The sequence below is a fragment of the Ascaphus truei genome, chromosome 10 (assembly GCF_040206685.1).
Source record: "Ascaphus truei isolate aAscTru1 chromosome 10, aAscTru1.hap1, whole genome shotgun sequence".
In the NCBI taxonomy this organism is placed as follows: domain Eukaryota; kingdom Metazoa; phylum Chordata; class Amphibia; order Anura; family Ascaphidae; genus Ascaphus; species Ascaphus truei.
The window spans coordinates 40,699,857-40,717,982 of record NC_134492.1 but is presented as its reverse complement, the minus strand read 5'-3'; the positions used below and the strand labels follow the sequence as shown (position 1 = coordinate 40,717,982).

General features: G+C 42.8%; 1 protein-coding gene across 4 annotated transcripts in view; it reads left to right on the top strand.

The window, feature by feature from the left end:
- LOC142503884 (dimethylaniline monooxygenase [N-oxide-forming] 2-like) overlaps positions 1-16,873 on the top strand; it is a 116,964-nt gene extending 100,091 nt beyond the window's left edge. For all 4 annotated transcript variants that reach the window (XM_075616771.1, XM_075616767.1, XM_075616769.1 and 1 more), the window contains 4 exons: positions 1,044-1,243; positions 12,958-13,313; positions 14,473-14,545; positions 16,035-16,873. In XM_075616771.1, the coding sequence (XP_075472886.1) occupies positions 1,044-1,243; positions 12,958-13,313; positions 14,473-14,545; positions 16,035-16,386 (981 nt within the window). In that variant the 3' untranslated portion in view covers positions 16,387-16,873. The remainder of the gene's footprint in view (positions 1-1,043; positions 1,244-12,957; positions 13,314-14,472; positions 14,546-16,034) is intronic.
- Positions 16,874-18,126: the final 1,253 nt, after the last annotated feature.

The following is an 18,126-nucleotide window of genomic DNA, read 5'->3' as shown; positions in this document are numbered from 1 at the left end:
GAATACTCAACCACCATGTACATGTAGTAGTGAGATGCGTAGCTGAATAGTGTGTGAGCTCTGCAAAGGGCAAGCACAAAGTGTGCTAACGGAGACGCCCTGAGGCACGGTCTTTGTCCATTCGGTGTAAGCTAATCACCCTTCCAGACTTAGCTTCAATGACCTACACCATGTTAGGTTCATTGAATTATTGATAAAAGGATCTCCATAGGGTATATGGGCCTTCTAATCTGGTATTATACTAAAGGGGATTATCTGAGCGACACAGTTCCACATTAAGGTGTTGTAATACCTATATCTCCTCACGAGTGAGGACGATTCTGTTGGTTTGCCTATTAGGGGATGGCCTTGGATTACATATACCATGCCCCTCTATACAACCCTTTTTTAACCTTCTCTTGTGATTAAAAGGTTTTTAAATACACTCATTACTATCAATCACTGGCTTATCCGAGTGCATTCAAGGAGGAACTTTTTCTTTTTTGTTTGCGCAAGCTGCACAGGACCAGAACTGTGAGTAACAAAATGTACTGTATGACCTTTTTGCATGGGGGCCGATAAACATAGGACAATATACTGTAGAGCCATGCGAATGTATGACCCATAAAGTGATGTTTTTGTGGTGAAATTGAATGCATCTAAAAAAGAAAAATGTAAAAGAGTGTAAGCCTTGACACACGAAATCTGGAAACATTGATTGTTCGCATCACTAACTGTATCCAATTTTGGAACTAGGATTGGGCGTTACAAACGGAACTGTCTAATGCTGATCAATTCAAATTTAATACTGTGAACATTAAAACAATCTATCTCCATTTGGCACATTCAGGTTGTGGTAAGACAGCTGACATAAGAATTTGACAAATGTATGCGTAAAACAAAAGCATTATTGTACGGTGCAGAAGCAAGATTTAAAACTTGGGTTTGGTCTCTCCCTCGTGTATTTTTTACTTTTATTCTGTCTCTGCCTCCGGTACGGTAGTGGATATATTTTTTGTTTTCTTTTTTTTATATACAATCTAAATATTAATATGTTCATGCAGGTGTTTCTTAGCACAAGAAGAGGATCATGGGTAATGAGCCGTATCCTGGATAAAGGTTATCCATGGGATATCTGCTTTGACACACGGCTTCAGAACTGGTTGAGGAATACTCTTCCATCATCCATTGTCATGTGGATGACCGAGAAAAAAATGAATGAGTGGTTTGACCATGCTAATTTTGGCCTACAGCCCTGTGACAGGTACAGTAGAATCAGTGATACTCGTTTCAGTGAGGGGAATGTCATAAAGGTGCAGTTCCCCCAAAACATAACCTATACTGAAAGTGATCTCGGTATCATACCCTTTAAAAGCAGATTGCTAACCTTATTTCTGTTTAAAATTTTTCTTTAAAGGGCAACTAAAGATAAACATTCATGCACGGAACAAAATGTTATTATTGTAGGTATTTACTCATCACTGGGGACAAGCGAATACGTTATTAGCTTAAAGACAAAATTGGTCCACTATAACTAACTATCTGTTATGGAATGTATTTATATAAAGTCACGAGCCCTTCAGCACACACACTTTTAAGGTTTTTTTTTTTCTTTTTTCAAAATTTTTATTGTTTTTTGAGAGAATGACATCAAATAACAGGTTTCAACATACATCTGTTACACCTTCACAGTGTATACAAAGAAAAAATATTAAACATATTACAACTTAAATAATACTCTTGTTGTCTTCTTTTTCTTATAAATTAACTTACATCCGTTGAATTCTACAAAACATTTGTTATATAATTTTTTTAAATTTTAACAACCTATTTAGGAAGCAGCCGCTTCCGGGCATCTCTCTCGGAGAAAATCAAGGATAGTGGAGAAGAAACCAAGAAAGAAGAGGGAGGGGGGAGGGGGTGGGTGGGGGAGGGGAATTGAGAGGAGGGGGGGTGAGGGGGGATAGCCTATTAACTCCAGTCTTGTATGGACCCTATGTTTTATTGTTAATTGTCTGGCCATACTGACCAAACCTTATGGAATTTGTCAACCTTTTGACCCAGCTGTGCCGAGAGGAGTTCCATTAGTCTTATTTCCCTGACACGTCTCAGTACTGTCTGCTTGGAGGGGGTGTTTATTTTTTTCCATGCCACGGCTACCGAGCAGCGAGCTGCAGTGAGGACGTGGCTTATTATTTTGTTCTCTTGGGGTTGTAGGTCCTCTATTGGTTTAGCCAGCACTAGGACCAGTGGGTCCACCTCTATCTCTAGCCCCAGGAGTTCTTGTATCATTGTTTGTATCATGATCCAGAACCCCTCAATTTTTGGGCAATTCCACCAGATATGAGCCATGTCTCCTTTTTGCCCACATCCTCTCCAACACAAATCTGAGGACCCGGGGAAGATCTGACTCAACCTATTTGGGAACATGGAAGGGAAGGGGAGGGTTAATTCCCACTTGTGATGCTAACCAGGAGTAGGCAATGTTTAATCATGATATAAAAATATAAACATCTTCATAGCATAGGACAGTTCATAAGACTCAGGATTCCAGATAGTCCAATGTTAAACACACTCCCATAGATTATGCCACTAGCCATATAGGTAAGTCTTATGTGGTGGTCTAGGTAACCGTGTGTGGGACTGATCACATAAATGAAGTAAATGGATTACTCACTGCTGACCTTGGAGATATCCTGGTCCTGTCCTGCGTGCTCCTACCAAGGAACAATTGAAGAGAGTACAGGAAAAACGGCGGTGCATCTGCTGCTGCTGCTGAAGATTGGAAACCACAAACTGCAAACCACAAAATATCGTAGGTGCTTTGATAAAGCGTGGGATACGACGGGAAACGCGTCAGAGTGTTCTTTTTGGCTGTTACTATGCCCTAAAATAAATTTTTGCACCTAGGATATTTTGTGGTTTGCAGTTTGTGGTTTCCAATCTTCAGCAGCAGCAGCAGATGCACCGCCGTTTTCCCTGTACTCTCTTCAACCTATTTGGGGTTAGGTACCAATGAAACAGAATTTTGTATATGTTTTCTTTTATACTTGTGCAGATTGATGTTTTAGAGGCCGCTTCCCAGATATCCTCACAGTCATCTCTATCTAATTCTAGATTTAAGTCTTCTGCCCATTTTAGCATGTAGCTATGCTTAGATTGTGCCGCAGTTGACGCCAGGCCCAGATATACCTCAGAAATCAGACCTTTGCAATAATAGCCTCTTCTGCATAATCTCTCAAATTTTGTCATAGCAGCAAACGCTGCGTCTTTTGAAACTGTTTGTAGGTAATGTCGAATTTGTAAATAACCAAACACCGGTAAATTTGTAATTTTATGCTTTTTCTCCAACTCTGGGAGTGCAAGAATCTAATTTTTGGATACATAGTGATCAGCCATTACCAACCTTAGCTCTTTATATTTACTAAGTCCCTTTGGGAGGCAGCCCGGGATAAACTCAGGGTTGCTAAATATGGGGGTCATTAGAGTGGGAGACGATGCCAAGTGATATTTCTCCTTATTTCTTGACCATATCCTCCATATACACCTCATTGCTCCCAGTTTTAATTTATCTGCTAGGCTCTCCCTCCCCCGGTCCAAAGGGTTGCCGGCAGAGAAGATATTTAATTTTTATCGAGCTCCATTTATAATTAAAGTTTGCCTGTAACAACTTAACTTCTGATGCTGTTAATGAAAGATTCAGTGCCTCCGATTTGTCCATGTTAATTTTATATCCCGAAATTTTACTAAATTGGTCTAATTGGGATTGTAAATTTGGTAGGGACGTCAGTGGGTTGGACAGGGTTAGGATAATGTCGTCGGCAAACAGGGATATTTTGTAAATTGTCTCTCCAATTTCGATACCTTTGATATTCTTTTCGTCCCTAATTGTCACTGCCAGGGGTTCTATGGAGAGGGCGAATAGAAGCAGAGATAAGGGGCATCCTTGTCGGGTACCATTAGTGATTTTTATGGGGCTTGAGTCTCCTCCTGGGAGTTTCACGACTGCTGTGGGAGTTTTGTATAGGGCTCTGATCCCCTCTAAGTATTGGCCCCTAAATCCGAATTTGATCAAAGTTTGATCTAAAAAATCCCACCGTATCCTGTCAAATGCTTTCTCTGCATCTAGACTTAACAGGATAGCCGTCGTATTTGAGAGGTGTACATGGTCTATAAGGTTGATAATTTTTCTGGTATTATCAGAGGCCTGTCTTCCCGAGACAAACCGGACTTGATCTATATGAATTAGACTGGGCAATATTGGGGTGAGTCGGTTTGCCAAGATTTTGCTAAAGAGTTTTAGATCCGAATTAAGGAGGGCTATGGGGCGATAGTTATCGCATTGTAATGGGTCTCTCCCTTCCTTGTGTATGATTGCTAGATTTGCTTTAGACATTGTTGTCGGAATATCTGCTCCCCCTATGAACGAATTAAACATATCCAGCATATATGGGGCTAGTACCTTCTTAAATTTTTTGTAGTACTGGTTTGAAAAGCCATCTGGGCCCGGCGTTTTGCTAGCTTTTAATTGAGCAATGGCTTCTAGAAGTTCTTCCAGTGTTATATCCTTGTTTAGTTCTAAATGATTTTCTTCTGTATGTTCTGGAAGTTTACCCTTCCCCAAGTATTCAGAGATAGCCTCCGATCCCGATAATCTATTCTTTAGGAAGTTTAAATTGTATAATTTAAGGTAGAATTCCGAGAATTCTTTTGCTATTTGCTTCTCGTTGTATGTTTTTGTTCCTAAACTAGTTTGAATAGCTGAGATTTGCGTTTTGGTTCTCAGTCCTCTAAGTTTGGATGCCAATAGTCGATCGGCTTTGTTACCTTTATCATAATATTTTTGCTTGGTCCACCTTAACGACCTCTCCACTTCATCTAGTTGTGTCTGCTTCAATTCAGATCTGGTTTTATCTAGAACTAGCCGAGAGACCCGGCGTTGCCCGTGATGTGAACCGTGAATAATTATGTGTTAATGTAGTGTAATAATGTGTAGTGAAATTGTAAAATGTCATGTAAATGTTATGTAATTGTGTTCAAAAGGGTGGATGGTTGTTTGTGGTGTGGGTGGGTGAGTGTGTGGTGTGTGGGTGAGTTGTGTGTGAGTGTGGGGTAGGTAGGTGAGTGAGGGTGTTGTGGGTGAGTGTTGTTGCTGTAGTGTTGTGTGTGTGTGTGTGTGTGTGTGAATAGTGTGTGTATGTGTGTTGTGTATGATTGTTGCTTGTGTGTGGTGTGGGTGGGTGAGTGTGTGGTGCGTGGGTGGATGAGTGAGTGTGTGGTGGGTGGGTGAATGTGTGCTGTGTGTGTGAGTGTGTGTGATTTTATAGTGAGTGAGTGTGGTGTGGGTAGGTGAGTGAGTGTGTGGTGGGTGAGTGTTGTTGCTGTAGTGTTGTGTGTGTGTGTGTGTGTGTGTGTGTGTGTGGATGAGTGTTGTGTATGTGTTTGTGATGAATGTTTGTGCAGCAAGTGACAGATAAGGTGTAATTAGTATTGTGTTGCTAATTGATTTTATTGAAAGGATCAGGTGACTGGGTGTGTGAGGTGTGGTGGTAGTGGAGGGTGTGTGTTGGTGTGCATGTTTTGTGGGTGTGTTTGTGGTTTAGGGAAGGGGGGTGTGGTGTTTGAGGTGCAAGGGGAGAGGGGGCATAGACCTGTAAATCGGCATTGTTTATAGTGTATGGTGTGTGGCACGATGGTTCCAGCGTTTATTGTGTTGTGGTGGTCGTGGCGTGTTGACTGGTTGTTGTGTGTGGTGTATCAGCACAGGAGGGGTGTGTGTGTGAGTGAGTGTTGTGTGTGTGAGGGCGTGTAGTGTGTGACTTGAGTGTTGTGTGATGTGTTTTTAGTGGTGCTTGCGGTATAGAGGAGGGCTTGCTGTGTACCGATGTTGGTTTTGCGCTCGGTGAGGGAGCTGAAGGGAGGTAGTGTTGGCGCTCCACATGCGCGGTTGTGATGCGGGCCGTGAGGGAGCTGAAGGGCGGCAGTGTTGGTGCTCGGTGAGGGAGCTGAAGGGAGGCAGTGTTGGCGCTCCACGTGCGCGGTTGTGATGCGGGCCGTGAGGGAGGTGAAGGGAGGTAGTGGGGCCGTGAGGGAGCTGAAGGGAGGCAGTGTTGGCGCTCCGTGAGGGAGGTAATGTTGGCGCTCGGTGAGGGAGCTGAAGGGAGGCAGTGTTGGCGCTCCGTGAGGGAGGTGAAGGGAGGTAATGTTGGCGCTCGGTGAGGGAGCTGAAGGGAGGCAGTGTTGGCGCTCGGTGAGGGAGCTGAAGGGAGGCAGTGTTGGCGCTCGGTGAGGGAGCTGAAGGGAGGCAGTGTTGGCGCTCCACGTGCGCGGTTGTGATGCGGGCCGTGAGGGAGGTGAAGGGAGGTAGTGGGGCCGTGAGGGAGCTGAAGGGAGGCAGTGTTGGCGCTCCGTGAGGGAGGTGAAGGGAGGTAATGTTGGCGCTCGGTGAGGGAGCTGAAGGGAGGTAGTGTTGGCGCTCGGTGAGGGAGCTGAAGGGAGGCAGTGTTGGCGCTCAGTGAGGGAGCTGAAGGGAGGCAGTGTTGGCGCTCCACGTGCGCGGTTGTGATGCGGGCCGTGAGGGAGGTGAAGGGAGGTAGTGGGGCCGTGAGGGAGCTGAAGGGAGGTAATGTTGGCGCTCGGTGAGGGAGGTGAAGGGAGGTAGTGTTGGCGCTCGGTGAAGGGAGCTGAAGGGAGGCAGTGTTGGCGCTCGGTGAGTTGGCGCTCGGTGAGGGAGGTGAAGGGGTCCGGAGGGGGGACTGTGGTGTCGGTGAAAGTGATTATCAGTGGCTGCGGTGGTGTGCATTGGTGGGGGGGTGGTTGTTAAGAGGTGGTGTGCGTTCCGTGATGGTGCGGTGTGTGGAGGTGAGCGTGCGTTAAACAATATATATATAGGTAAGAGTCTGTACCTGATTCCGCAGTTGTTTTGGTGGTATCAGGCGGTGAGGGTTTTGTGGGTTGAGAGGTGAGAGCTGTGAAGCGTTTCCAGGGTTAGGTGCTGTGAAGCGTTACCAAATCTCCCAAAGCAGTGAGGGTTAGGTGCTGTGAAGCGGTTCCCAAAGCTCAGTGAGGGCTGGGAGAGTGTGGCAGTGGGGTTGGTGTGTTGGGCGCAGGCCAATGAGAGGTGTGCGGGGGCGGGTGTGGGGCCAAGGGAGCAATGTCATTGGCCTGAGCCAGTGGTGTGAGGTGTGCAGGGGCGGGTGGGCCAAGGGAGCAATATCATTGGCCTGAGGCAGGTCCAATGGGATTGCCGCTAGGGACACAGGGAGGGACACAGGGAGACACATACAGACATAGACGCATATGACTGTTTGAGAAATATATAGTAGATTTTGAATAATTTTTTTGAGGGGTTATTTTTATGTTTCTGTTCTAAAAGCAGCACTTTTTCCGTTAATTCATTGTATAATTTTTGCTTAGCTTTTTTCTTATACGATGCTTTGGAAATAATAGTCCCTCTTATTGTAGCCTTATGGGCTTCCCATAGCATTGCTGGTGACTCTACGGAGCCCTTATTCAGCGTAAAATATTCTCTGAGTTTTTGTTTAATGTCTATTTATACATCCATTTGGTTCAACAGAGAATCGTTTAATTTCCAATTATATTGAGTACTTTTACTGAACGGGAGAGAGAGTACTAGCGAGACCGTAGCATGGTCCGACCATGATATTGACCCTATGTCTGACTGGGAGGATGCCTGGAGAACATCATTGGTTCCCAGAAAATAATCAATCCTTGAATAGGTCTGGTGCGGGGGTGAATAGAACATGTAGTCCCTCTGGCCCTGGTGCTGCGCCCTCCAAATATCTATAAGCGAGTATTCTTTTAAGATGTTTCTAAAGTCTTTCGCATTTTTTTCAGTGATGCGTGGGTGAGACGTTCCCTGTGCACTTGTTCTGTCTAGTTCTGGGGTGACTATCATATTCATATCTCCTCCTATCAGTAGTGTGGTTCTTGGGTGGGGGGATATGTTATCACATAAGTCCCTTAAAAATTTTGCTTGCCCCTCAATTGGGGAGTATATGTTCACTAAGACTATTTCTACCCCAGTGAGAGACTCATATAGAATTAAGTATCTGCCTTCTGGGTCTGATACCGCTTTTTTTTAAGGTGAATGGTGCATTATGTTTGAATAATATAGCTACCCCTCTTTTTTTTGTTGTGCAAGACGCATAATATGCTTGGGGGTAGTCTTTTTTGAAGGTGTTTGGGGGAGATGTGATGTTAAAATGGGTTTCCTGAAGGAATAATATATCTCCTTTTGTTTTTTTGAGTTCCTGCAGGGCAAGCCTTCTCTTTATTACGGAGTTTAGCCCCTTTACGTTAAGGGAGACTTTCTTTAGGGGTGTTTTACTAGCCATTTTTCCTTTTTTAATTGGATAGGGCCTTGCAATCCCTCCACTTTCCCAGGGTGGTGGGGCGACCTACCTTGTTCCGTTGCGTGTCTATCTAGGCGAAGTCCATGTGTCTTTTTGGCGTCAGTAGTTTTGAGTCTTCTGAACTCTGTGTGTTCTGTGCTGGGGAGGGTTGGCTTGGAGGGGGGTTGATTGGGCACCTGGGGAGGGGGAGACAGAGGGGCAGGAGAGAGGAAAAAGAAAAGAGAAAGTGGGCGATAACAACGCCCTAACATAGTAACCCCCACCACGCTAAGGGTGAGGGAGGCGGGCATATTGCCCTCTGGAGACTTCTCGATGAGTCGGGCTCCGGAATCCACCAAGGAGGTCCAGGAGCCCCGCCGGAGTATTCAGGAATCAATCAAAACCATGCATCGCACTGTAAATCAACATTTTAACTCTTTATATAGCCACTATTCCTCCCATACGAACATTTCTAGATATCACCACAAGGTGGTGCCAGAGGATTAATTCTAGACAACATCAATACCTGAGGTTTACCATTAACATTGATTACAGCTTGAAAACAGTATAACAGAACAGCGTATAGAGGAGTTGTCCCATTTACCACACTCCAGGGATGGTGTTGATCACCTTTTCAGTTTAAGTCCGGTCTTGTTCAGAAAAAAACCTCTGCGAGCCCCCCCCCACAAGACACGCCTGAGACTGAGGCCCATTCTTCAAGTTACTCGCGAGTATTCTACCCGCCCCTTGGCTCTGCCACAGGACCGTAGATTATACCTGGGGGGGGGAGAAGGGGAGGGGGGGAGGGGTGGAGGGGAGAGGGAGGGGTGGAAAATAAAGGGGGGGGAGGGAAAGGGGGGAAGGTGGGGCGACAACGACCGTCTCTCTGCTGTTTCTCTTTGCATTACACCTCCTGCGTCAGCTGTTCTTCTTTACTCATCCCGCGTCGGATTCTTTTGCGACGCCAGGCGTTGGAATGTCCTTGGTGTCTTTGCCGTTCCTTCTCTGGGCAGCTCTTCCTCTGTTCTCCCAGACGTCGCATCCTCTTCTGTATGTTGGAGACCCAGGGCCCTTAAGAATCTGGGGGCATCTTCCATGTAAGACACCATGCGCATCTTCCCTCCAACCTGCGCCAACAACTTAAAGGGGAATCCCCATCTGTATCTCACTTTGTGATCCCTTAATTTTTGTGTAAGGGGCCGCATTTCTCTTCTCCTGTCCACTGTTTCTTTAGATAGGTCGCTGTAGATTTCCAGGTGGGTATTACGGAATTGGACCTCACCTTTTTCCCTGCTGGCTGTGAGCACCTTTTCCTTGGTTGTATAGGAATGGAAGCGTATGATGACGTCTCTGGCTCTCTTAGGGTCTTGTGACTTCGGGCCCAATGTCCTATGTGCTCTATCCAGCTCCATTTGTTCCTGCTGCAGCTCCGGGACTAGGAATGTGAACAGGTCTTTCAGGTACGGCTGTAAGTGGGTAGCCTCTATCTCCTCCGGGATGTATCTCACGCGGAGGTTCTGGCGTCGGTCTCTGTTTTCCTGTTCCTCTGCTTTCTCTTTTAGGGAGCGGATTTCGTAATTGAATCTGTTTATTTCGTCCTCCGCTTGGGAACAGGAATGTTCTGTATCTTCCACTTTTTTTTGTATAGTGTCAGTTCTTTCTGATAGGGCGTTCATGTCAGTTCTGAGTGAGTAGACGGCTTTATTAAGATCATCCTGGAACCCTGTCTCATTCTCAGGAATAAAGCCTCTAGGTAGTCCCTGGTTACCTCTAGTTGTTCTCCCCTGCTCCCCTGCTCAGGTATGTTGTCAGGCATTTCCATAGAAGAGTTCCTCATACTTCCTCCCAAACCTGGCCCTACTACCTCCTTCCAATTTACTGTTGGAAGTACTATCATTCCCCCAGTAGCCCAAGCACGCTGCCTGGGGTCACACTTGACTGCACTCTCACATTCTATTCTCACATTTAAAAGGTAGCTACAGTAAAACCTGTAGTTTTTTCCACCGCAATATTACCAAGTTACGCCTTTTCCTCTGTTGCTCGGCTGCAAAAACTCTGACACAAACCCTCATTCTCTCCCGTCTCCACTACTGTAAAATCCTGCTGACTGACCTTCCTGCCTCTCACCTGTCGCCCCGATAATCTATCCTAAATACTGCTGCTAAATACTGCTGCCATTCTCCCCTGCTGAAATGCCTCTCCTTCCTATCAAATCCTGTATCACACACTCCTCAATTCTCCTCTCTTTTAAAGCTTTACACTCTTCTGCTCCTCTTTACATCTCAGCCCTACAGTAATTTCTCGCTATACACCATCCCGACTCATTTTTCCGCTCAAGGATGTCTTCTCTCTACCCCTTTGTATCTAAAGCCCTCTCCCGCCTTAAACCTTTCTCACTGACTGACCCACACCTCTGGAATTTCATTCCCCTCAATATCTGACTGGCACCCTCTACATCCACCTTTTAATACCCACCTTAAAACAAACCTGCTTAAGGAACATATGAGTAGCTCCATGGCTGATAAATAACATCTCATACATAAACCGTGGTCCCTTGCAGAATCACTTACCAGAATGCCTTCCTTCTGTCTCTCTACGTTGTCCCTATCAACCAATTAGATTGTAAGTTCTTCGAAGCAGGGACTCCTTTTCCTAAATGGTACTTTTTTCTGAAGCTCTTCTTCCCTTTATGTGTTATATGCATTATTTGTTATTTATATGATTGTCATGTGTATTACTGCTGTGAAGCGCTATGTACATTAATGGTGCTATATAAATAAAGACATACATACTAAAGGGAATAATATGACCCCAGTTTCACTCTTTTACATGGTGTAAGGTTGAATAGCATAGCATTTAGAAGGGATACAAAGAGTTTCAACAAGGTACAGGAGGAAAGCGTGTTTCAGAGAAAAAGAACTACTAGAACTGGAGAGTGGCTGAGGGGAAATGTGCGGAAGTACTTCTTCACGGAAAGAGTGGTGGATTATGCTTCCAACGGAGGTGGTAGGCGCTGATACTGTACAGGGAATACAAACATGCTTGGGATAGGCGTAATGCTTTCTTTAATATAAAAGAGTGCCCGGGATCAAATAGGGACTAGAGATGGATGGAACAGTCCAAATCTGTGTCCTGGAATTCCCCAGATAGTTGAGGCACACACACTGCTGCCCCTCCAAACACACACAGTTTTACTCTCCTCCCTCCTCAGTCTCTTCTTGTGCGTCAGTCTCTCTCACACAGGGAGGAGTCAGTCTAGCTGCTGCTTAAACAATGGCCTAAAATCAGCTTTCAGAACTGAAGGGATTGCCAGTCTTCACCTATATTAGATGTTAAAGCACCTTAAAAGTGACTGATTTTTGTTGACACAGGGTAAAGAGGAAAACAAGTGACATGCAGAGGTGCACAATTTGATGCATCTCATTGAATTCTGTGCATCATGTAACTCCTCCCTATTTATTTATTTATCAAAATGTTTTACCAGGAAGTAATACATTGAGAGTTACCTCTTATTTTCGAGTATGTCCTGGGCACAGAGTGATAAAAACACATGGTTACATTAAAAGAACAGGGTTATCCTCTCAATTCACAGACATTTCATGGACAGATAGAGTTGGAAAATTGGGTACAAGGGATAAAGGGCTTGTGAGTTTCAGATTGAAATAGAGCAGCTTTAATATCACCAAACATCAGCAAATGTCTCAAAACCTTTAGCTGTCCTTCGACAGCACCAAAGGCTGTCTGCCTTTGGGGCAACGTAGATGTACACTGGGGTGGTTGAGATTCAATGCAGCTGTGAATACAAAGTTATTTGTCTTCTTGGCTCATTAACATTCCAGTACAAGCAAATGTTAATCCTTAGCACGCACAGAGACATATGACCCAAAAATGGAAAAAGGCCTTGATATATATTCACACGGGTGCAAGCTAAAAATTATGCTCTCCTAGTGTAGACCCCACTATTTAAAAAGAAAAAATCCAACTGTGCACACAAAAATTGAGCAGGTCATCAACACTCTCTGCTCTACAGATGAACCTTTCACAAAAGTTTGTGAATCATGCGAAATTGGCCCTTTGGTAGTCGCAAAGAGCACAGTGGCTAAGTTACAGTTCGTAGATAATTCGTCATGCACTGTAGATTGCAATTTTTTTTAATGTGCAAATTTGAAAACAATCTCTAAAATCGCTAGATTAGCTCGAGAAATTCTGTAAAATCGCTAGATGCTGACACTATAAATAGGGCACACACATCACGTTTCTCTCACTGTCAGGCAATATTTAGCTGAAAGCTTACAATTTAACAACTCTCTGAGAATTGGTGAAACATTTATTTATAAAAATGGTTTACCAGGAAGTAATACATTGATAGTTACCTTTCATTTTCAAGTATGTCCTGGGCACAGAGTTATAACAATACATGGCTACTGTACATTAACAGAACAGAGGGTATACAGTAAATTCACAGACATTTCAGGGACAGATAGAGATTGAAAATTGGGTACAGGGGATAAAGCCTGGTGAGGAATTACATTTTCGAGACTCCATAGTGGATAGTGTATGTTCAAGAAGCCCTTTTTTAAATATGTTACTATACCACCTTACTACTTTATTCATTTTTGTACAGAACTAAATTTAAGGAGCCATTGTTTAATGATGAACTGCCAAGCCGTATAACCTGTGGTTTTGTGGTGGTGAAGCCAAACGTGACAGAGTTCACCGAAAATTCTGTGCGATTTGATGATGGAACTGTAGAGGAAAACATTGATGTTATCATCTTTTCCACTGGATATATCTACTCCTTCCCCATCCTGGATGAATGCATTATTAAAGTTGAAGGCAATAAAACAAATCTGTACAGAAACATCTTTCCTCCGAGCCTGGAGAAGCCCACACTGGGTGTCATTGGCCTTCTACAACCTCTTGGTCCTATTATGTCAGCTGCAGAGGTCCAAGCTCGGTGGGTCACTAGAGTCTTCAAAGGTACAGTGAATGGATGACATGACATGTTGGAATTGGAATACACAGTTGATTACACTGATTACATGAATGTCCATGAGACTTGCATTCAATATAGAAAAGGGTAATTTTGTGTCTAATAATTTGAACCCCATCTTGCTTTTTCACTAATAAAACCTGCCCTAACAAAGCAAAAACAATATGTTACTAGTAAGCTAAATAATGTGTATTACAGTATATGTACAATATGGTAAAATAGGCCACATAATCAATACCAAATAAATGTGCATACAATAGCATATATAATATTAAAAGTCCACAATGATTATCTTTTAAATACATAATCAAATGTACGAAAAATACTCCCCAGGTCAAAAAGAATCCAGAATTCCATATAATGTACTGTAAAATCAACAAAACAAGAGAACAAAAACAAAGTAGTACAAGCTTAAACAATTAGGTTTAAATTAATTGTGGTAATAAATTATTAAACATTAACAAATATATACAAATATATACAAGGAGCTTTCAAAAGAACTATTCATCCCACGGGCAGTACAAAGGTCTTGGGGCCATCCCTTAAGGTTGGAGGAAAGGAGATTTCACCAGCAACAAAGGAAAGGGTTCTTTACAGTAAGCCCAGTTAAAATGTGGAATTCATTACCCATGGAGACTGTGATGGCAGATACAATAGATTTGTTCAAAAAAGGTTGGACATCTTTTTAGATGAGAAAGGTATACAGGGATATACCAAATAAGTATACATGGGAAGGATGTTGATCCAGGGATTAATCTGATTGCCAATGCTTGGAGTCAGGAAGGAATTTATTTTTCCCCTTATGAGATATCATTGGATGATATGTCACTGGGGTTTTTTGTTTGCCTTCCTCTGGATCAATGCTACTATGTAACTATGTAACTATGTAACGAGGCAAAAGGTGCAGTTTAGAATCCTTTATGAATAACCTCACCTACAAAGGTGTCACATAAGTACATTTTCTGATGGTAACTTTACTCCTGTCCTAATACCCATTAGGTTTTTGTTGAAAGATAACTCAATAAGAAATAAATGCATGGAAAAACACAATGCCACAAAACACTACCACAGAACTACCCTCATTTAGTGGCATCTGGAGTTCTTTGTATCATGACGTTTTATAAGCGGTACTCTTTTTCACTGTAGGTTTGTGCAAGTTCCCGCCAGCAAATGAGGTTGTGGATGATATTACAAAGAAAAGAGAAAGCTTTATAAAACGGTATTTACTTTTATTACTTCTTGTTACTTTTTTGCTTCACTTTCTGCTCTGATACGGTAGAGTAGATACACTGGTCCAGATCCACAAAAGGGTGCTGAGCTTTATCACGCTTTTACTCCCATGTATATGAATGGGAGATAAAGCTTAGGACCCCTTTGATTATCTTTATCAGCTGTATGAACATTAATTAATGATATACAAGCTGCAACTGTCGGTAGACTGATTGCCTTGAGAATTCTGCACCTAAACCCATCCCACGCTGCGAGATTCCTGCAGCCAAACTAATGGCCCATCGGATTAACACAGCGGGGGTCCCTGCATTTGAATAGGACTCAAGCTGCGAGTCCCATTCAAATGCAGGGACCCCCGCTGGGTTAATCCGATGGGCCATTATAGCCTGCTGTAGACCATCTCACGAGTTACTGAGAAATAGTCACAGATTTTCCTTGGCAAGCAGTCTACAACATGCAGTTGCATCTGTAGGCACTGAAATGGAGGTCTCTGATCAAAATCACAGACCAACCATAAAGAATTGTGTTATAGGTGCAGACCTGGACAAATTAAAACAATTTTTTATACGGTAGATTAAATTAAAATGGGATGATAATGATAAAATAAACAGGCGCAGTGTAACACTGGTGCAGTGAACTTTAATAAGTGTCAAAATAAGTTTGAAAAAAAGGGTAGTGCATTAGCATTAGAGCACAACAGCTTTAACTATTCCAATCACCGGGCATTCTGGATATGGACATGAAAATAGTAACATACAATATAGAATTCTATTGTAGTTGTTTGAAAAGGGCATATTGAGATAAACCATTTGTTTATTGCTAAAGTAAATAAAAATACCACGTGGTGCATTTGCATGTACCAGACAGGTCTGCAACCGTCTTTCCCCATTATCACTTGGCAAACAATGCTTCCACTGCAACCAGGGATTCTGGGTAATGACATGCAAATGAGCACTCACAGTGATTAACAGAGTATTTTACCCACCATAACTTTTTTAATGTCTGTTTATTGCTAAACTAATTTTCTGTGAATTACAACTAATTTTGTTGAGAATAGAATTAAGTTTGCATGAAGTTTCACTGTTCTTCTTTAAATGTTTATAACAGATATACAGTACTATTCTCTCAGATAACAGTAACATTTTTGTATACTCCATATGCTGCTCAACACAGAATACCATTAATGACTACACGATGTCTTCCTTATATTAATAAACATAGATGTTCAACCCTATTGTTAAAATTCAGAAATTGTTTTCTTCTGCTATTATGCCAGACTTCAGATTAACATTTATTGGCCTATAACTGTACAGTACATTCTCCTGCTCCTCTCAGGGTTAGTGAAATAGTGTTATATCTGATTGATCAGCTTTCATTTACTTCCATTGTAAACTTTGTGTTACTCTGGTTCTCACTTTATTGAATATCGGAGTTTGTTAGATATATTTCTTTGACCTTCTCCTTCTTGTTGATAACAGTTTTGGTACAGAATTAGACAACAGTATACGAGTGGATTACATTGAATATCTGGATGAGCTGGCCTCTGATATGGGTGTTAAGCCCAATATATTGGGATTGTTTCTGACGGACCCCATCCTAGCTCTGACACTCTTCTTCGGACCCTGCACACCAGCCCAATATCGTCTGACCGGCCCTGGGAAATGGCCTCAAGCCAGGAAACAAATCATGAGCACTTCGGATCGTATTGTGAAGACAACTAAGACTCGAGTTGTGAAAAGTCATGAACCCAAATCATTGTCAATAACACTTGTACTAGGTGCTCTGTGTGTTCTGGCTCTGCTGATAGCTGCAGTTATGTACAGGTATTAACAGTTTGTGGACCAAAGAGAACACACCTATTGTACTAAGCTTACATGTTAAAACATCGAGACCTGTGAGTCAAATGCATAGCAGAGTTTATATATAATGTAAACCACACTTTACTTTCATAAGTGATATCTTTGTGTTCACAAGATTCCTAATATCTCTCATTGTATACTTTCTGTTAATTTGAGAGTCTATATACAGTATACACATTAAAAAATATATATATATATATATTACAGAAAGTGGAATTCTTTACAGACATACCCCGGGTTTAAGGACACTCACTTTAAGTACACTCGCGAGTAAGTACATCTCGCTCAATAGGCAAACGGCAGCTTGCGCATGCGCCTGTCAGCACGTCCTGAACAGCAATACTGGCTCCCTACCTGTACTGAAGCTGTGCGCAAGTGGGGAGACCATAGAGCCTTTTACACATGCGTTATTTACATCAGTTATGCACGTATATGACGATTGCAGTACAGTACATCAGAAAAGGTGAAGGGAAACACAAAATGGATGTGCCCCCTAAAAGAATTCACTTAAATGCTCACCAAAACAGTGTAAAATTTAGCTTTTAATAAATTTACTTAAAACATATATTACCAAAGTAATGTGTAATGTGAATTAAAAATATATTAAATCAACATTATCAGGCAACCGTGTCGTCTATTTTAAGTATATACTATCCCATTGAACCATTTGATAATGGTGGGATAAGAGGACACAGGTTGCTAGAAGTCAGGGTGTTAACCCCTCTGGAGCAACGATGAGACCCAAAAATAAAAGTATATAAATGTACACAAGTGAGTGGCCAGTGTGTTAAATGTCCAGCTACCTTGCTAGATCAGCCAGCACTGCGCACTATAATAGAGACTTTAGTGTGTTAAAGTAAGAGTGCTGGAGTGATAAAGCTGGCAAGTGCAGTGATAATGGTGATACATACACTGCAGCATAGACCTGTCAGAAACAGCAGTGCTGTGCAAGGAAAGCAGGCACACTCACTATAAATAAAGAATAAATAATTAACTAATGGGATCAACAAAGTTAGAGCCAGGAGACTGCTGACACTACATTAAAACAGCTCCAAGTAGGAGACTGACAACATTGCGCGTCCAACGCGCGTTTCCCTCCAGCAAAGGAGCTTCCTCAGGGACAAATTTTACTGGGGCAGTGAGGTCTGAACCTTTTTATACCCTGGCAGTACCCTAATTGCAAAATCAACTGTTAACAGCTGTTGCACATGCGCAGTGTGTTTACACCTAAACTCACTCCATAAGGTACTTATATACTGATTAGACACACTATCAGTCAATTCCTTAGTGTCATACCTTCAGAAAACACTTTTCCCAGTGGTTTTAGGGCTTTGGGAGCAGTTTTTATAACTAAAAATCGTATGCTCCGGTTGGGGTGGCTACTGCGCATGCGCGGGGACTTAGAGATGATTACAAACGGTCTTTATCCGTTGCGCATGCGCGACATCTTAGAAAATATTGCTGTATCGTTCCATACGCGTAGTTAGTACCGCGCATGCGTGGGGACTTAGAGTTTATACAGTTCGGGTCTATACTCATTGCGCATGCGTTGACATTTAGAAATTTTTCACAGTCTCTATTAGTTAGTCCCGCGCATGCGCGGGGACTTAGAAATTATACCGTTAGGGTCTATGCTCATTGCGCATGCGTTGACACTTATAAATTTTCGCAATCTCTGTTAGTTAGTCCCGCGCATGCGCGGGGACTTAGA